The sequence below is a fragment of the Anomalospiza imberbis genome, chromosome 19 (assembly GCF_031753505.1).
Source record: "Anomalospiza imberbis isolate Cuckoo-Finch-1a 21T00152 chromosome 19, ASM3175350v1, whole genome shotgun sequence".
Taxonomy (NCBI): domain Eukaryota; kingdom Metazoa; phylum Chordata; class Aves; order Passeriformes; family Viduidae; genus Anomalospiza; species Anomalospiza imberbis.
In genome coordinates this window covers 8,213,155-8,233,278 of record NC_089699.1, presented here as the reverse complement: position 1 = coordinate 8,233,278, position 20,124 = coordinate 8,213,155, and the positions used below count along the sequence as shown (strand labels likewise).

Genomic DNA, 20,124 nt, shown 5'->3' with positions numbered 1-20,124 from the left:
TTGGACATAACCAGGTCGTGAAATGAGGATCTGAATGTTGTTGTTTGGAAATAGCACTTCAAAGGAGGCTAATAATTAAAACCAGAATTTACTCCCACTGAGACACTGCTTCTTTTAATTAGTACCTGGATTTGTGTCTGGAGCTTTGGGTAACAAATCAGCAAAGGGTGACATAGAGCCAAGGGTCAGTATATGGAGAACTTAATTTCCTTACTGCTGGTGAACATGAATGTAAACTGAATAGTTCTCATTCCTGGAATTGTGTAGAGCTTGTCAGATTCTTGCTTCTGTTGAAGAGCTTTCTTGCCCTTACTTCTGCAGTAACTGTACATTCTTCCTTTTCATGAAACTGTAGAGGGTTTTTCCCAATAACTCTTTGTTTAATGCTGGTGTAGTTCTTGCTTCTGGTTAACTTGGAGTAACTTGAGTATAAAATGCTATTTCAAGCTCCAAAAATGTGCAGGATCAAACTAAACTGCAAATTGCTTAGGAGCTTGTAAGTAAATCTTCTGTTACTGGATCTTCTCAGGCTTTCTAGTCTCTTTGCCTGCTAGACTGGTTTCCAACCCAATTTGTCCTGTGTCCTTCCAGGGAGGGTGGTGACAGCTACAGCTCCACATCCTGGTCTGTCGGTGCAGGTTGGATCCCTCTGGCCTGCTCTGGGAAGCAGAGCACGGATCCAGGGGAGGAATGTCTTGGGAAAAGAGGCAGAAAGAAACAGCTTTTGGATTCCCTCTTGCCTCTCTTCCTAGATCTTAACAGACCCTCTCAGGTCACTGAAAAGAGAGCAGAGAAATCAAAAAGTGTAACTGAGCAGAAGTGCCTGTATGTGTCTGTTACTGATTTTCCCTGCACAATGCTGCCTTTCTAGGCATCTTCCAAGTGTGCAGAACCTACAGGTCTAAATCTTCAACCTCATTGTGCTGATAAACTTGAGGTACTGTTTCATACTTCGAGTTCAATACCTTTTGGTGTTAAGGAAGGAGACCCTTTTGCTTTCTATGAAATTGTCAGAGTGGAGATTCTGGATAATGGAACAAAAGTATTAAATATGAAAGAAATCTGAGGTTTTTAGGTCAGAGTTGTACTGCTAAGAGTTCAGGTTCTGGATATGATTAGAAAACCTTTAGATGAAATAACTGAACAAGCAGGCTTTATATTTCTACTTCCCAGGAATTGAATTACCCAGTTAACACCACTGCCAGTGGGTTCAGACGGGAGCTGCTACGGGAAACTGAAACTGTTGCACTCAGATGAGGAAGTTTTTTACAATAAAATGAGGTTTCTGTGGTTGACAAGCTTCCTTGTGGCTGATTGCCTAAGATTAGTGGATCTATGTAGCTTGCCTTGTTTGCCCTTAAGCAGTCTTCCCTGCAATGGCAATACCAAGGTATTAATTGTATACCAAAGCCACTTAATTTAATAAGCACAAAACTTATGCATTGCAGCATAGTCATAGCTGGTGACTTTTCACTACCCTGAATATGCTGTGGAAACAGTTTTGGAAAAGGCCAGCCCTTCCTGTTTCTTTTTTTTTTTTTTTAGTTAGATGGGTGAGTGTATGGCAATCATGACAAATTTTACTGTGCCTGCTACTTCAGCAACTTAAAATAGATTCTTGCCACAAGAAATGAGCTCAGATGTGTGTTTTTGTAGGGAAAAAATTGTTAAAACAGAGCACTTTTGGTTAATGTTGGCAAGAGTAAACTGCAGGGCTGTTACAGTACAGGGATGATATTATTAGTTTTATTGTGAAGTCCTGCGGGCAACTGCAAATGATGGTACATAGGAAAGCAAAGTAAATCTGAATAGAAAACATTTTTTTCATTATGAAACTGAACTAATTAGTGATGTGTTGTTGCTGGGCCTAGTCAGAGGTGAAACTTGGGGTGCCTCACTAGTGATGCCAAGTACTAATTACTTGAATTTAATTTTGCTGATTGAGCAGTGTTGGTATGTGCCCTCTTGCGAGTGTATACCAGGTAATCAACCAAGTAAAGGAGGGAAGTAAAAGTACAGTTTAGGAGGGAAGGTTGGGGAAAAGCTGGGTGGTTAGGTAGTTTGCTCACTGTTTATCAGCCCCAGTCCAGGTTTATATTCACTCAGATTTCTGTAGCTGTGTTAGTCACTGCTGTGAACTGGTCTGTGGTTTTTGTTTTCCCCGCTGGTGGGGAAACTGCTGCTGCAGTTTCTGGTGGGGAAACAGCCACTGCTGCTGTGGCTGACTCGTCAACCTTGCTGCAATACTGTCCTTGTAGACTAAACTTTTTTCACTCAAGATTTTCCATTGTAACCTGAGTTATAATTCTTGTTTGTGTCAGATGTCACCAGTCAAGTTACATGAGCATATTTCCTTTGTAGTTGTTCCTAATGCACATAAGAAATATTAGATGATGTACACATATTTAAAAAGAAAGTCTTGAGGATGTGTCACAACATATGAGATGCAAAGAAAATGAAAAGTAAAAGAGCTGAATTGTAAATACTTGTCAGTTCATGCAGAGAAGCATTCTGCAGAACCCAAGGCATTAGCATGTTTAAGCAGCTTAGCCTGGATGGACTGTGGTCCTAACACAGCACTAAATGGGTCACTGCTGGGTTGTGTGTATGTCTTTCCACCCAGTGCTGTTAATTAGCTGCAGGTAAAGTCTTTGGAATTCTGGCTGTTACAGAGTAAGTATGAACTCTGTGTTATTTAGTCGTTGTTAACATTATTAATTTTATACTCTGCAATGGAATCTATTAAAAGTCGCTGTCACAGTCCCAGGAGTGATGTAAAGAAACATGAATTTGCAGTAAATCTGGTAAAATTTGCACTGAGTGTCTTCAGATCCATTCATACTCAGCAGGCCCAGTTAACACAGAAGCATTTAAGGTTTTTTTCAACAAAAATGTTGATGTGGAGGTGTGTGATTGCAGTTTTCAAAGCAGCCTTACAGGAAGCTTGTTTGCACTGACCTTGGCTGGTCAGTATTGTCAGTCTCAATGAATGTTGTTTCTGCAGAGTTCGATGACCCCTCTGCCCTGGTGGTGCTGGCAGAAGAAGAGCTCGTGGTCATAGACTTGAAAAGTGCAGGCTGGCCAGCAGTGCACCCTCCATACTTGGCCTCCCTGCACTGCTCAGCCATCACCTGCTCTCACCACGTCTCCAACATCCCACTGAAGCTCTGGGAGCGGATTATCAGCGCTGGGAGCAAGCAGAACATTCACTACTCCAGTATGGTATGGCAGCTGTGTGTCCCCTCGCCCCCCTTGTGTCCCCTGTGTTCCTACGTGTTCAGGTCAGTGTGACTGCCCGGGGTGTGGGTGGTCTGTGTTGCTGATGATCTGCAGAGGGTTCAGCCCCAGCAGACACTGTCCTGCCTCTTAACAGGGTCGAGAGAGGCCTTTTCCCAAGGCAGTAGTGCAGTTACATTGGGGAATTAAAATGTGATATTTTTTAAGCTTTGACAAGCCAGAGGGGAAGGCTGAGTGTTCCCAGCTGTCGGTGGTAACAAAGTTCTCATGTAAAAGCACGGAGCTTGTTGAGGAAATGTGTAGAATGCCTTCTAGTTGGTGTCAGAATGGGAACATCTAATCCCAACAAAAGCTGACAGCATGGACTGTTTCACTGCCACTTGCACTGGAGTTCATGCCCTCCTGCTGACTTTATGTTCTCTGCATATTGTCACTGCCTAGGCAGTCACACACTTCTCTTACTGTATTTGTAGCCGTGGCCAATTGATGGTGGCACCAACATCGCTCCAGATCCTCCACAGAGGGACTTGCTGCTAACAGGGTAGGTACTGACCTGAGAACCACTTTCCAGTTCCAGTTCCCCTTTTTTAACTGACTGAGGTTTTCCTATGGAGTTAAAGTCTGCTCATCTTTTAGGGCAGAGACTGCAGCTTTACAGTGCAGCTTCTCAAAGCTGGGCTGCTGGCTTTGTAAAGCAAGTTTATTTTGCTGCTTCTAAGCAAACAGGTCATGATGTCCACAGATAACCCAGAAAGTGGCTGATTTTTAGTCCTGATGTGTTATCCATTGCCCCTACTCCCAAAGTGTGTAGGAGTGCAGGCGCTAATCCAGCCTAGTTCAAAGGCAGCAGTGTTAAAGTGAAGCTTAATCTTTCATGTTTTGAAGCATTTTCCCTCTACTTTACACTTTGAATCTTAAAATAGAGGTTAGCTTGGACTCCTGTCTGCTTTGATCAGCATGAACAGATCTAGCTAAGAGTTGGAAGTAGCTAGCAAGAGATTGTCTCATTGCATAAAAGCGTGCCATTTTCTTTTCAAAGCACTTTTGAGAGTTTTAGGGGGCTGTTCCTCAGATTTCATTCTTGATAGAGCATGTTAGAAGCTCCTACCCTTGTGTTGGAAGACTTCTAATTTTATTTTTCCCTTCCCTCACAGTAACAGTATTTTTGCCTGGATGAGTTTTTCCTTCTGTATACTAAGCTTTTTGCCTTTTCCGTGTCTTTTTGGCATAATCTTAAATTAGTATAATGGTGTCAGATCACCAAGAACACCTGAATTGAAAAAACCCAACAACCAGAAACAAAACCAAAAACCACAAAAAATACACAAGAAGCCGAAAATCTTTCTCCTTGTGGTTGGTTTTTTTGGTTCTGTATTTTCCCCTCTGTTTTACCCTCCATGTGCTGTTCTCCTGTGTGATATGTGCTGCTGTATCCTCCCCCCCCAGGCATGAGGATGGCACAGTGAGGTTTTGGGATGCCTCTGGTGTCTGCTTGCACCTCCTTTACAAGCTGAGCACAGTGAGAGTGTTCCTCACGGATGCTGATCCCAACGACAACATGAACACCCTGGGGGAGGACGAATGGCCTCCGCTCCGCAAGGTAAGAGAGCTGCTGGTAGAAATTTCCTGAAAACCTGGGGAGTTCTGATTCCTGCCCCAGTTGAAGACCAGCCCCTCTCTGTTCTCTTGCTTAGGTTGGTACCTTCGATCCTTACAGTGATGATCCAAGACTTGGGATCCAGAAGATCTACCTGTGTAAATACAGTGGATACTTGGCTGTAGCTGGTACAGCAGGACAGGTATTGGAATATGAACAATCAACCATTGTTTGCAGGGCAGGTTTCAGTGTCATCTGGAGATCTGCTAAAATTGAAAATGCTCATTTCTCTCATGGTAAATTGATCTGTTTTCTGGAAATGATTCATGGAACCCTGCTGTGGCGAGGCCCCACCTTGAGCACTGCATCCAGCACAGGAAGGACATGGAGCTGGTGGAGTGAGTCCAGAGGAGGCCACCAAGTTGATTAGAGGGATAGAGCAGCTCTGCTGCAAGGACAGGCTGAGAGAATTGGGATTGTTCAGCCTGGAGAAGGGAAGGTTTGGGATCACCTAATTTCACCCTGGTACCTGAAAGCCTACAAGAAACATGGATAGAGACTACTTACAAGGTCCTGGAATGACAGAACAAAGGGGAGTAGCTTCAAACTGAAAGAGAGTAGGTTTAGATTAGATATCAGATAGGAAGAACTTTACTGTGAGGGTAGTGAGGCACTGTAACAGGTTGCCTGGAGAAGTTGTGGATGCCCTGTCCCTGAAAGTGTTTAAGGTCAGGTTGGATGGAGCTCTGACCAGAAAAGGTGTCCCTGTGCATGGCAGGGGTTAGAACTAGGTGATCTTTAAGGTGCCTTCCAACCCAACCCGTTCTGGGATTTTCTGCTTTCTCTAGTTGGTTTTAGACATTATCTGCTGTTATTTATCTGTCCTGAGAGGTGCAGCAGTTTAGCAGCCATAGGGAAAGGCTGCAGCTTGGAGATCTGCCTGCACAGTAAAAGCTGCAGCAAAGGTTGTTTTCTTCCTTTCAGGTGCTGGTGATGGAACTGAATGACGAGGATGCAGAACACGTGGTGGACCATGCTGAAGCAGATCTCCTGCAGGACCAAGAGGGCTATCGATGGAAAGGTCATGAGAAGCTAAAAACTCGAGATGGGCCTGTTCGATTTGAAGCTGGTTTTCAGCCGTTTGTCCTTGTCCAATGTCAGCCACCAGCTGTGGTCACCTCTTTGGCCCTGCACTCGGAGTGGAAGCTTGTGGCCTTTGGTACCAGTCATGGGTTTGGGCTTTTTGACCATCAGCAGAAGCGACTGGTCTTTGTCAAGTAAGTGTCATCTTTCCAGGGGGTCTGTGGTAATCATTATGTTAATGATGACCTGGAATTACTAACAAAGCAAGGAGTGATACGCGATTTCTCAAGAGCTGTCACTGTAGCAAGAAGCTCTGCTTCTTTTTTCTCCACCCTTGAAGATCTTCCAGAATATATAAGTGTGTTCCAACATTTGTATGCATCCTATTGGACTCTTGGGAGTGATTGCCGCCCAGTAGAAAGTGACCATGTGGCTACTGTCTTCCTCTTCCAGGTGCACACTGCATCCCAGTGATCAGCTGGCCTTAGAAGGTCCCCTATCTCGAGTGAAATCCTTGAAGAAGTCCCTCCGCCAGTCATTCCGGCGGATCAGAAGAAGCCGCGTGTCCAGTAGGAAGCGGAGAGGAGGTGGTGGGAATGCCTCAGAGGTGAGGGGTTCACCTTTTTTGGGTCTGTCTGTTTGCAGCTTGAAGCCTGCTGAGACTGCCTGGAGTAGGAGGTGGTCTCAGCCCTGCTGTCAAATCAATAGCTATTGGTATGGGGGGAAAATGGCAATTTCTGATGCTGCCCTGCAGGCACATTTTTAGAAAAGATCAGAGGACAAGTTCACTGGTGTGCCTTTCTATTGCTGCCATGCTCCCTCTCTCTCCCTGCTGTGTCCATCCCTGACTGACAGAGTGTCTCCTCACCTGTGAAGGTGCAAGAAGCAAATGCCAAGTTTGACCAGGACGTGTTGCAGGAGATGGAACTGGCTCCAGTCCAGCGCAAGATCGAAGCACGCTCGGCAGAAGACTCTTTCACTGGCTTTGTGCGAACCCTGTATTTTGCTGATACCTTCCTGAGAGACAGTGAGTAGGAAAAGCAACTCTCTCTCCTTCCAAATGGGTTTTTACTGCTTCTGCCAAGGAGTGTATTAGGATTTACTGCCAGGAAAACTCAGCACCTCCTGTGTCCTACTTAGTGCTGTGCTGAAAAAGTGATATAGAACAAGAGCATATGTTATCATGTAGAATTGTTATTTAGCCATTCTGGGCTGCTGGCAAATCCAATTAGCTGGCCATTCATCTTTGAATCAAGTCTTTATGTATGATTTTCAAATGTGCTATATTGGCTGACTTTTTAGTATAAACTTTTACTTCTCTCTTTCCTCTGAAGTTCACCCCTGTCTCCAGCAAGGCCTTTTAATTTTAGTGAAGGTGGAGGCTGGCTGTGCATCAGAGCCCAAACTGATAGCATGCACAAATTTATTCTGCTCATCTGTGATATAAATGTGTGAAAACTTGACACAGAAATTGTGGTGGTTCATGTGATGGTACTTTTGCCTTTGCTCAGGTGCAGTGTCCTTTCTAAGGGCTGCTAGTGGACCTGTATTAGGAAAAGAACGTTAAGAACTTGCAGTTTGTGCCTAGCAGGTCTCCCCTAATATGAAGATATTTAGGGTGCAAACAGAGGGAGGTTTTGTGTAGCCAAGGAAAGCTGTTATGTCATGGATGTTGCTTTACTCATGGGCTTTTTTGTCACTCCAGGCTCCCGGCACTGCCCGTCCCTGTGGGCTGGCACCAATGGAGGGACAGTCTACGCTTTCTGTTTACGTGTTCCTCCAGCTGAGAGGAGGATGGATGAGCCTGTGAGGGCAGAGCAGGGTAAGAGCCTCCTGAAAGCAGGGTTCTGTTGGGTCTGAGCCATGGCTTACAGGAGTTATGGCCAGAAAAGCAGGGTTGCTCAATTAGTGCTGCTTATCAGTGATTGGAGCCAAGTGTGGCAATGTCTGAGCTAAGCAATGCTCACTGCAGCAGCTGAACTGGAGCTCCAGCACTGCTTGATGTGCCTCAGCCTCATTTCCTAATCAGTTCAGAAATGTAAATTTTTGTCAGCTGTCACTGAAGTTTGACATCAACCCTCGCTGCACATGTCCCTTGTTCTGACAGCTGGGCCTGTTGTCTTTATGTAACAATGGTTTCTGTTCAACACAGATCAGTCCAGTCAGAATGCCCTAATGCCCTTCAACTACCAAATCTTTTTAGACAGCATCTCCAGTGCTGAGAGGGTGTGAATGAGTTTCTAACAGTGTTTCTGATTAGACTCCTGTTTGTTTTTTCTGTTTGTTTTTCCTCCTTATCTTGCCTGTCTAGCCAAAGAGATTCAGCTGATGCACAGGGCTCCTGTTGTGGGGATACTTGTGTTGGATGGACGCAGCACTCCCCTCCCAGAACCTCTAGAAGTAGCACATGACCTTTCCAAGAGTCCTGATATGCAAGGCAGCCACCAGCTGCTGGTGATATCTGAAGAGCAATTTAAGGTGAGTGTCACCTATTGAGGGAGAGAGGTGCCTGTGAATTGTGCATGAAATCTGCTGAAGCACTGGGCACTGCTCAGTGGAGAGAGAACTCTCAGGAGTGCTTGTTCTCCTGTGCCTGAAGAACAGCCCTGGGACAGCACTTCTTTTTGGTACAGTCCATAAATCAGGTGTGTTCTGGCAAACTGGTGTTCAGCATAGTGCTGCACATGCTGAATATAGAAATTCTATGCCTATATTACATTAATACTCTTTGGACAAGGCTGCTTCTGCCTTGGGGTAAGAGCTTTTCTGTTGTTAGTGCAGAAGCAGGAATTTGTAGGTATTTTTGTGAAGTAGCTTAAAAGTTTCTTGTTTTGCACACTAATTTAAAACCTGCTCACTTCTGTAGCCAAATAGGGAAGAGTTTTGAAAAAATGGGGGAGAAGTGCGGTTACAGCCTGAAGGGTAAAACTGATGTCAGAACAGAAAGACATTTTCACACTGCCTGTGGCTGATTCGTTCTCATGCCATGAGCAGGGGATTGGCTCTGGTTACACCTGTGTGTATTCCCTGTGAATGGAAACATTATCCAGGGAGGGAGCAGCAGATGTCCTGGGGAGCTGCTGCTCCCTTTATGCAGGAAGAGGTGTCAGTGTCTCATTTCTGTGACAGGTCTTCACATTGCCCAAGGTCAGCTCCAAACTAAAGCTCAAGCTGACAGCCCTGGAGGGCTGCAGGGTACGGAAGGTGACAGTTGCCAACTTTGGCAGCTGCAAGACCGACGATTACAGTGAGAACGACCTGGCAGTGCTGACCAACCTGGGAGACATCCAGATCATCTCCCTGCCCTTCCTCAAGCTGCAGATCCGCTACCCCTGCATCCGTAAGGAGGATGTGAGCGGCATTGCATCCTGTGTCTTCACCAAATATGGCCAAGGTGAGGTGGGCTTCTCCCAGATCATCCCTCTTGTTGTGTGTTTGAGACAATGGGAAACGGCTTAGTGTTTTTTAGCTGGCTGTGTACACGTGTGTGACTGAGAACTGTGTTCATTGTGTGTTTCTGGGCAGTACTAGCTGCCAACAGGTACCAGCACATGAATTAGAAGAAGCAGGAGAGAGTTTATTCCATTACTGTTAATGACTACAGGAGTGAATAGTGGTTTTCAGCTTGGATGTGCCCCTTAGATCAGTTCCACCTGGACACCCTCCTCTTGTCTGGTGTGGGGCAAATGGCTCTCTAAGCAGCAGGCCCTGGGAAATAGCTCCACTGTGCCTCCTGTACATGCCTGTATCTCAGCAATCACGTTGCAAAACTGGGATCCTGTGGCTGCTGAAGATGGATTGCTGCTTTTCAGTTCATTTTTTGCATCTTTCTGTGCTGTTTTTCCCAAGTGTCAGCGCAGGACAACAGAATTATGTCTCAGCATAACCTTAAATTGCACAGTCTCTAGGCTAACCAGAGGGGAGCTGGAGTAATGTCTTCCTCAGTGATCCCTCCTTGCTTAGATAGAAGGAAAAGCAAACCCTTCCTGCCAAACTTAGATCATGCCTAGAACTGTTTTTTTTAGGACCACCTTTGGTTCTGGAACTGTTTCCTGAGAATTGCCCTTATAAATTCCCAATCCCCTGTAGGTTTCTATCTGATCTCGCCGTCGGAGTTTGAGAGGTTTTCCCTTTCCACCAAATGGCTGGTGGAGCCCCGGTGCATCGTGGACATGCCAGAAGTGACAAGCAACAACCACGTGCACAAATCTGGCACAGAGAATGCTGCAAGGAATTCCAGGTAATGTCTGTAACACTCTTGCACACTGTGCCTGAGTAGGGAGGAAAGAAAACCCCTTTAAAGTTAACATCCACGGAGGGGCTGGCATCAGGAAATGTAACCTTCCCTCTGACCGTTTTCCTACTTGGAGTACATTTGGTAGGACAGAGCAGGAAGCTTTGGAACTGGTATCCCTAAGCTGGAGTTACAAACACAGAGAAAGCCCTGGCTTGCTTTGCTTGTTCCCAAGTGCTGAGGCTGAGCTGTTGCTCTGTGAAAAGAAATCCAGTGTTCCTTCTCTCCTCTTGGAACATCACTGAGTAACAGTAGATCCGACACTCACAGAGATCCTATAGGAATTTTATTCCAGGAGTTTAGAAGTGTTCTGTGGTGTCTGCAGACTTCTGCATCACCAGCATGTGGTGAAGCCCTTCCCACACTCAGCAAACCATTTAGCTGATGTGCACTGGAGCCTCTTGTAGCTGCCAGGAACACACAGGAATTCTCTGCACCCCTGTTCTTCAGCATCAGTAATTGTTCTCTGCCTCCTTTCCTTTTTTAGGGGACCAGGAAAGAGTCCAGGTGACTGTGGAGAAGATGGTAAGTAAAAAAAATAAGTGTACTGAGGGTAGTATGGTGTGTGTAAACTTCAAAATGTCTTTCCTATTGCTACAGCTGATATTTGCTATCTAAAAAAGGGAAAAATAAGGAAGCACGTGGGGGAAACATTGTGACCTGCTTGGACTGTATTTTAGTTGATAGCTCTGAAGTAAGTTGCATGTGGAAGATTCCCTTAAAGGATAGAACAGAGTTTTTGCAGAAGGAAGGGTCTGAACTTATTTAAATCTTCTGTTATCCAAACCACTCCTACGGAAAAAAACCAGTTCAGTGTGTGAGAGACTTGAAGGATTAGTTGTGAAGCATTCAATAAAGTAAAAAAGTACTTAATGTTGGGGGTAAATACAGTTCCATTGTGCATTTCTCCAAAACTGCACTTATTTCAGGAAAAGGGGAAAATATTGTTAGGTAAAACAATTTTTCCTACTCTTTTTTAGAAAGGAAGTCTGGGAGGCTGATGGAACATGCCTTACTCAATGACGAAAGTGAGTGAGATGAAGTCTTTGCTGCTGAGAGGGAAGGTGCCTTTCTGGGTGGGAAAAGAAGAAAGCTGCTGGGAATTTTGTGAATTCCAGTTCCGAGGGATCTGTAATTACTGATTGGAAATGCTGGGTTTTCTTGAATCCTCAGAAATGAGGGGTTGGACAGATAGCCATGCCCTTGGGCAGGGGTTGTTCTGCAGAGCTGCATTCCCTGCTGAGATTAGAGAAGGATCTTTATTTCCAATAGGACTTGTGTAAGGTGACAGCTGGAACAGACTGTTCCTTTGGGGCTCTGCTACACAGAGATTGGCAACATTTCCTCTGGCAACTGACTGCTTCAGTCCTGTGTGCCAGCCTGCCCAGTAAAAACCTGGTTGAGGAGGCAGTGATGGTCTAAGGACTGACCTCTGAGCTGTGGGAGGCAGGTTCTGGAGGCTCTTCAGTGGGGAGGTGGAATGTGGTCAGGCAGATTCCCTCTGGTTTGGCTCACTGCTTTAACTCTCTGCTTTCCAGAAGTGCTGAAGGAGATCCAGAGTACTCTGGAGGGGGGCAGAGGGTGAGTATCATCCAACTTCTCTTCCTGATGGCTGGGGCTGGCAGGGGAGGGCAGCTTGAGGTGACAGCAGGGGGATGCCACTTGATGGCAGGGATCCTTCTGCTGGAATCTGGTCACGTGTGCATCCCACAAGCTACCAAAGGGCAATAATGAGAGGCAGGCTCTCTTTCACATGCTGTCCCTTGACGTTTTTCATGAATAATGCTTTGTCTCTTTCTCTCCGAAAAGCAGGAGAGATCACATTCCCACATCCCCAAGGAACAGGACTCTGAGTATTCGCATACAGGTTTCTATTTGTGTCAACCCATACTGATCTAAGGGCAGGCCACATGGGCTAAGTTGGTCAAGGATGGGATTCTGGAGTTTTAATCCTGGCTTGACACTGTCCCTTGGATGTGTTCAGTGTCTCTGCTCCCATTCTGTCTGTACAATAGAGCTGAGCTACCACCACGGCTGCGGGGCTTTATCTCATCTCCCTATAGAATGGTCAGGGGCTACCAAGTGTAGGCAAAGGACTACTGTCTGCAACGGATGCAGGAAGCTTGGTGGGATTGGTAACTGCTGGTGTGGAAGGATCAGTGACTGCCTGACATGCTCTGCTCTGTGCACTTCCTCTGGACACTACCTCATCCTGGTCTTCTGTTGGCATCTGGGAGTGGATGGGATGAGACTGCACTGCAATAAGGAATCTCTTCTTGTGTCATTGCAGGAGCTATGCAGAAAAAAATTCGGCAAGAAGTCCGTTAGGACACGGACTAAGTAATGGAGGAGGTAGGTGAGGCTAAAGATAATTGAAGTAGCCAAAGGAAGCAGAAAGTAGAATGAAATTTCTTAATAAGCTTCAGCTCGTTTCAATGCTTTGTGCAGAACTCTGACCTGAATTTTCAGGATGGGAATCTGCTGGCTGAGTGTTGTGTGAGCACTGCTCAGCACCTTACATGCTACACCAGTGGTAAAGGAAGAGCTAAAAATCCTTTGAAGGCTCCTGACTCTTACCCTTATCACAAAGCGAGCTGGTGAGGTAGCCAGAGCTCCCAGCAGCAATCTGAGTGTATCAGCTCATTAGCTCTGATTAGCTTTCACTGCCTGCCTTTTCAAATGGCTTTTGCATTCTTCCCTCCTACAGCAGATTGACCAGAACTCATGGAGGACGTCGTGGCATTGGATCGAGTGCCATAACACTACTGACTGGGCAAACCGTCCCTGGGGAGAAGGCACCAGTGCTCCCAGCAGCCCGACTGGGGAGCTGCAGCTCCAGTGCTGTGCTTCTGCCTCTGCTCCCCTTTAGTGCCTCTTGGAGACCTCTCCTGCTGGAGCCAGCCTTGCTTTAGGACAGCAGTGGATGCCAGGTCTGATGCACCACAAGCCTCTGAGTACATCTAACATTCAAATGTTTGCACATTTCTCTTTTCTACTGGGCTGGGTTTTAAATTATAAATATTTTACTGCCTTGGTGCAGGATTTTAATAAACGCACACTGTTACCTCCAACAATTATTTTTTGTACATTTTTTTAAAATCTTATGGGTATTTCAGTTTTAAAAGAAACATTTAGAGATTTACTTTAAGAAAAAAACATTAAGTAATATATGCTAGATTCCTGTGACTGCTGTATGTGGTATCTGAATGAGTAATTTTGGGGTTTGTTTGTTATGGTACTGTTAACTGGCTTTATGGATTTGGGTAGAATCTATTTTTGTAGCCATTCAAATCGGAGGAAAACTAATTGAATTTGATTTTTGTTTCAACACTACATTGCTCTTTTTTTTTTTTTTTTTTTTGCAATAAAACTCTGAATTCCCTTTTGTGATCCTTGTCTCCTCTCATATCTATTCTGTCCTTCAGCACCTTCTTTTATATTGCCCACCAATCCCTGGGAGAAGGTGGAGCTGCCCTCTGAGCTGAGGGGGGCAAAGAGCACTCCTGGAGGTGAAGCAAGGTGGTGGGTGGGAGGAGCAAAGTGATTGTGTCACCATCCTGCAGTCCAGAAAGGGATGCCAGGAAAGGGCCCTGGTTCAGATTATAGTCCCTGGAAGGTCACTGCTGGTTTGTCCTGAATAAATGTGCATGATAACACTGGAGGGAGACAGGATTGATCTGGCTGCGCTGCTGTGCTGTCTGCCAGTGGATTTGGAATTGAAGCTGGTGAAACTCTGCAGAGAGCAGTTTGGTCCTCCTTAAAATTTCTTTCCTTTATCCCTCACCTAACAGCACTTTTTTTTTTTTTCCTGCTAAGAAAAAGAGCAAAGTATTCTGAAATGTATCTACTGTAACTTGCTTGTAGCACTGTGACAGCCAGTCACAGTGGAAGAACTAAATCCTCCTGGAATGGAGCTGAGTAGCTGTCCTTGGCACACTTTGGAAACCTCTCCTTGGAAGCCCTCTTGTTTCTACCTCTCCTTGGCAGCCCTCTTGATCTTCCCAGGCAAGCCTGAGGAATCCTTTCTTACCTACAGCACTAGGATGGCACATTCTGTTCTGCAGGAGAAAATGCTTGTAGAGTTGCTCTGCTGGTGCTTCAGGCACCCTTCCTTCCAAAATTATTAATACCTCCTTTGAGACCTAATTTATTGCTAATGAGGTTTTTAGAGAGCCTTCTCTTTCAGTTTCCATTTCCAAAGTAGTTTTCACTTCCTTATTTCTGTTTGCTTCAATATTTCCTGACTCTTGCTGCAGGACTGAAGCTGGCAGGGAGGTGTCCTGCTGCTTCTACCTCTTGTGCCAGGCATTGATTCTGCAAATTTACAGGAAATTATGGTTTAATCAGCAGCTTCTGAGCTGGTGTGAGCTGGAGCCTGTGCATGTGCATCATCCTGGTGCACCCAGTTACTTCTTTCTGCTCCTCACAGATGGACTGATTCTAAAGCCTTTTCAGAGTATTTATTTGTTGGCATGCTTGAGGGAAGAGATGAGACAGTCCTACTCAGAAAGGGCAGAAGCAATTTATTATCTTCTCCCTATTTTCACCCACATAACTTGAAAACTCCAGTAGGTCCACTGAAGAGTGAGAGAGTCAGAAAAATGCTACCATTTTTTGTAAACCCTAAAGTGCATTTAGATTCAAAACCAACAGCAAAAAAAAAAAAAAAATCCAGGCTTCTTATTTTCTTCAAAGCACAAGCCAGACTATAAATGGGATTCAGTAGTTTAGGATATGTGCTGAGATATGGCAGATTCTTTTTTTCTAGCAGAGCTTTGGAACTGAAGAATTCAATGGAATGAGATCCTTGACTTCTTGTGGGCAGAGACATTAAGAATCCTTTTAGAGCTCCTATGCATAAAATACAGGAGAAATTGCAAAGTAACAAAACAGGGCAAGACTGGAACTCATGAATTGTGCTTTCAGTTGTGTTCTGAGTTGAGCAGGAAGGGATGGAAAGGCTTGTGACAGAATTAGGGTGTATTTTTTGTGCTGTCGGAAAATGAGCAGCAAGTAAAATCGGTGATGGGATGAGATGATCATGAAGGGTGGAGCCTTCAGTGAATGAATGTAAGCAGCTTTTGAATGTAGTGAGGGGACAAAAAATCCCTTTTCATCTCTCCCTTTCAGGAACTGCCTTCTGAGCCTTGTGGTTACTCTTAGCCTGCCCCTCAGCTGACACTAAAAATAATGGCCTGCTTCTGATCAGGGGATTCAGCTGCTGCCAAACCCCTCGAATTTTGTGCCTACCTCTACTTTTCACTTGAACCCCTTGTCTGGGATCTGATAGAAGTTTGCTGGCCCTCTCCAAGAGCTAATGCTTTAATGCTTGGAAGCACTCCGCGGGCTCATTGGCCCTTATTAAGGTTATTGCCAGTCAGGCTTTGGCAGTGCTTCCCCCTGCTCCTGCTTTGTGCAGCTTCACAGGGCTCTGGCACTGGGAAGTGTCCCTTGGCTGCAGGACCAGAGTTGTTGTTAACACTGACTTGAAAAAATCCTTCCAGCAATGCTGGCACAGTGTTCCCTGACCCCCACAGACCTGCTGCTCTGCAGAGGGGACAGTCTTGGATCACGACTAAAGAACAAATTTTCCACATCTGAGTACACATTGGGTCCCTAATATGGGATGCTGTTTCATAGTGGCCTGAGTTTTAGGTCAAATGCTTTCTGGTAACGTGAGCTCTTTTACAGGGTGGTGTGTTTGCTGCCAAAGTTCTCTACTAGAAAAGCTTGGCCTGGAGCTCTTTTTTTTTTACTTTTTGATAGTAATGCAAGCTTTCCTCAGATGTTTAGCAGTTGAATATTTGCAGAATTTGTCTAACAGTTCTATTAGAGGAACATAAGGTTGGAAGGAAAAGCACTTCTCATCTTGGTCATGAAGCCTGAGGCCTGTCTGGTTAGTGAGAGAATGAAATTTTTTTACAGCTTAATTGGTCTGTTTCTTAGACTATGGTTTGTGGCAGCTTAAAGGATTTCATGCCTGGACTATGGTCCTGAATTCAGCCTCCAAACCACTGCCTATGTGGCCTCATGGACTGGGATGTCTTTAAAAGGAGCAGAAATTGGTATGGCTGAAAGATGAGACAGACTTTAGTGTAAAATTGCTTCTAAAACCCAGCAGTCCTTGCTAAGCCACGTTAGACTTTATCTCTTTCAAGCAAAGCCCAAGGTTGTGTTGCAGCTGTAGCTGATTCCCTGGGGTAAACCAGGTGGAAAAATTCCTACAATATCTGCCACAAGCCCTTGGTCACAGGAAACTCAGTGCCTTCACTCACAGCTGCATGCCCCAAGTGCTTGGGTTATTCCTCAACCTCTTTCTCCAACATGATGATGATGGGCGTGTCTGATAAGTTTTCTGGGTTAGGTGCAGCTTCCCAGAGGACTTCCAAATCCCTGTGGAAAAGGCTGCTGTAGCAGTAGGATGGTCCTTGAGATCATCCTGGTGTTGATTAACCTGTCCCAACTGTTGCCCAGGTAGAAATGGCCTCTCCCACGTGTGATTTTCTTGTAATGAAACTGAAGTGTGACCAAACTCCTCATTTCCATCTTGCCTCTCGTGCCTTTTATGCATGTTGGCTGATCCATGGGGATGGAAGGATGAATTTGCTGGAAACACAACCAAGACAGGAGAGCTAAAAGGCTCCTTGCACTTGTGGCCTGTTTCAGTAGGGAAGAAAACGGATAAAAAGGTACTTTGAGGCTCTTCCCTCTGCTCACCTCTTCCCCAGCTACATGAGTAGAAACTGATCTCTCTAGCTCTTTTTGGCACAGCTCTTGCATGCAGAGCTAAGTTAAATTTTACAAGAGCTTTTTGGCAAGGCGGCCCTCTTTAAGATGGATGGTCCTGAGCACATGCTGACAGCATCAGGCAGAGTCTCCCGAGGTTGGAAGGACCTGTATCTCCAAGGGCAGAGCTCAGCCTGTCCTTGACTCTTCCCCTCCAAAAGACAAGGATCTCTTCCTCCTGTTTGTTCCTCTGGCAGATGAGTCTGTGCATTGTGTGCTTATTTCTACTGACTCTGCATATTGTTCATTTGTTTAAAGCCAATCTCCTCTGCTTATGCTTAAGGCAGGGTCTTCAAGAAATGAAGCTTGGGTTCTGCTCACACTCTCCTTCCTTAGAGAACTTACCTGCATCAGATTGCTGTGCTGAGCCCTTGAAAAGCAGGCTGAGCTCCTAAAAAACCCTAATTGGCAACACAAGGACATCTCTGAGCTGCTGAACATCACCCCAAAAGTCAGATATTGCAGCTCAAGCCCTGATGGGGTAAGAGCCCAAGGAAGCAGAGAATATGGCAGGATAAGAAGTCTTGGTGTTATTTCTTAGGCAGTGTATTGAGACAAAAGTGGCTTCAGCTATAGCTGGGGGAGCTTTATTCCAAACTGCAAGGAATAGAATTTGGGAGAGGTGTTTTTCAAGGATGTGATTGTTCTGTAGACAAACACATCCTCCTGACTTCATTCTGACACAGATAAGAGCAGATAAAATGCAGGCTCCAACCAAAGGAGTTATCACAGTCCTTAATCAGTTTGATTACCTGTAATCTTGTCAGTGCTGTGACAGTTTGCTCACAGTTCAGACCTGGTGATATTTGCCTGTACTTTCATTACAAGAAGATGTTTTGAATGTATATTAACAGTAATGAGGATGTGAAAAAAATCCATCTCAAGGAAATTCAGTTCTGTCAAGGTAGATCCATGAGGCACAGTTTATGAAAATAATAAAATTTAAGTACTAAATGATAGTTATTTACTATGGATTTAACCTTTAAAAAAGACTGGTTTAATTTTATACTTAACTTACTGAAGCTCCAGAGCAGGTGGCAATACCTCAGCCCTAAAGTCTCCTGGAGCCCTTTGCTAAGAGCAGTGTCAGTCCAGGCACTGGGATTCCTGTTGTGCAGCATCCAGGGTCCATCCTTAAAACACCCTGTTTTGAAACTGTGGTAAGTGATACATGAGGATTTCAGAGTGAAATAATATCACGTCATCTCTCTGAAGTGCTTTGCCCTTTTAAAGCCTCAGACCTTGGATTGGATAGAAAGCACTCCTGCTCCAATTCATCTCTGTTAACTGATGTTGCACAGGCAGACACCTCCTGACACTTCTCTGCCCATTCAGCTATTTCTTAGAGGTTTGTTTAAACCACTAAAAAATCCTGTTTGAGGGTAAGATCTTCAACTAGTAATTTTTAGTGCACAAGAAAAATGCCCATTTCTCAGTAACTCAATTCACAGGCATGAATTAATGTATCAGAACTCCATGTGCCTCATTAATTAATAACATGGGATGCAGGTACCATTAACCCGGTAGATTTTCTTTGAGGAGAAGAAACAGATGGTAGCTGTTTCTTCTTGTTCAGAACTTCTTGTTCAGAAGACTGACCAAGCTTGATTCTGCAGGTGAACCCGCTCACTGATGTGTTCTGGATCTGCTTATGCACAGAAAGCTTTCCATTGGAATGTATCCTGCATGGAAGTGGCTCAAATTCTGTAAACCATTTCCTTGTCACAGTGATATCTGGTGAGAGAGATTTATGTGAGGATCTCTTCTGTGCAGAGGGAGAGGTGAGACCTCTCATAAAATGAAGAAGGATTTATCTACAGAAGATTAAGGAAGTTAAATATCTGCAGTGGAACAGAGCATAAGATACAGGGTAGTTAATATTAAACGAGAGAAAATGTTTGTCATCCTATAAAATAAATGTCAAGTTTTGGAAGCAATCCCCTTGAGAATCTCGAGTCTCTGAGTGTCTTCAAATGCCTGGCTCAGCAAACAACTCCCAGTTTGTTTCAGATCTTCAGTAAAAGCATAACAACAGTGCCTGTGCCTCAAAATGGTAAGGACAATATCACAGGGCATAAAAAATGTGAGTGGCCCAATATCTCATGGAAGTTTGTTATTCCACTACAGGATAATATGCTTTATGCTTCTGTCTTAGTTTCCAAACCAAACTTCCTCCTCTTTCCCTCCCAGAGCTCAGGAGCTCCAGAAGAGTTTCACCTTTGTGGCCAAGGTCTGTTCTGCCCTCCTGTGTTGCTTGTTCCTGCTCCCTTTCTTCTCTTGGTGCACATGTGTGCTTTTGAATTTAATTTTTAACTAACTAATGCCTTATGATCTGGAATAAGGGAATAACCAGCAAGAGCAATTCCAGGCAAGCAGGCCTCTCATTTAGAAGGAAGTTCAGCATGAGGAAGCTCAACTTACCTGTAAGATCAAATTGCACTGAGGTGACCACCAGCACTGGTGCAAAGGAAACAGCTGGGGAACACAGAAGACCCTGGAAGGAAGGAGTGGCCCCACAAAGTCAGTTTGGCTGTAACATGAGACCTCACCCTTAGCTGCACGATTCCTTCTACCTTTATCTCTACAAGCTTATTAGAATCTGCTGGGGATTTTCAACTACCTAGGTGTAATCATTTCAGTCTGCACAATCTGACATTCCACTTTGAGCCTTTGATTTGTACTTTGGGGGCTCAGCTGCTTTCTGCAGAGCACTCATTTCCCACGGGAGAACAGCCCTGGGGCTGTAGCCCACCCCCCACCATTAAAAAGCCTCTTGCTTTCATGTATAATTGGGTTGAAACCCAGTTTAAATCCAGGGGATTTCACTGACTCAGGGGAATTCTCTATCAAACCCATGGTTCCCAGCTATGCAGAAACAGGGAAGGAGAGCAAGGACAGCTCACTTGAGGCCACCCAGGTTCCTCGGTGTGCCCAGTAAAACAAAAGTACAGACATGACATCCAGAGTCTCAGAGCAGCACAGGGCACAGCAGCAGTGAAGGAGCAGTGGGATGAGCCGTGGGGCTGGTTCTGGCTCTGCCCATGCTGCTGGCACTGCTCTGCCAGGAGCTACCAAACCAGGACTGGATGTAGTGTAGGCTTGCCTGGCCTTGCCTCCTCGGTTTGCT

General features: G+C 45.1%; 1 protein-coding gene across 6 annotated transcripts in view; it reads left to right on the top strand.

Annotated features, from left to right (window-relative positions):
• The window catches only part of LLGL2 (LLGL scribble cell polarity complex component 2), a 34,063-nt gene extending 20,462 nt beyond the window's left edge, over window positions 1–13,601 (top strand). For 3 of the 6 annotated variants that reach the window (XM_068209501.1, XM_068209500.1, XM_068209503.1), the window contains 17 exons: window positions 3,005–3,222; window positions 3,711–3,778; window positions 4,684–4,837; window positions 4,932–5,036; window positions 5,819–6,111; window positions 6,371–6,524; window positions 6,794–6,944; window positions 7,623–7,739; window positions 8,229–8,395; window positions 9,047–9,311; window positions 10,007–10,157; window positions 10,699–10,736; window positions 11,192–11,239; window positions 11,750–11,792; window positions 12,024–12,078; window positions 12,502–12,563; window positions 12,919–13,601. In XM_068209501.1, the coding sequence (XP_068065602.1) occupies window positions 3,005–3,222; window positions 3,711–3,778; window positions 4,684–4,837; window positions 4,932–5,036; window positions 5,819–6,111; window positions 6,371–6,524; window positions 6,794–6,944; window positions 7,623–7,739; window positions 8,229–8,395; window positions 9,047–9,311; window positions 10,007–10,157; window positions 10,699–10,736; window positions 11,192–11,239; window positions 11,750–11,792; window positions 12,024–12,078; window positions 12,502–12,555 (2,081 nt within the window). In that variant the 3' untranslated portion in view covers window positions 12,556–12,563; window positions 12,919–13,601. The remainder of the gene's footprint in view (window positions 1–3,004; window positions 3,223–3,710; window positions 3,779–4,683; window positions 4,838–4,931; window positions 5,037–5,818; window positions 6,112–6,370; window positions 6,525–6,793; window positions 6,945–7,622; window positions 7,740–8,228; window positions 8,396–9,046; window positions 9,312–10,006; window positions 10,158–10,698; window positions 10,737–11,191; window positions 11,240–11,749; window positions 11,793–12,023; window positions 12,079–12,501; window positions 12,564–12,918) is intronic. The other 3 variants (XM_068209502.1, XM_068209505.1, XM_068209504.1) reach the window with 3 other exon arrangements.
• Window positions 13,602–20,124: the final 6,523 nt, after the last annotated feature.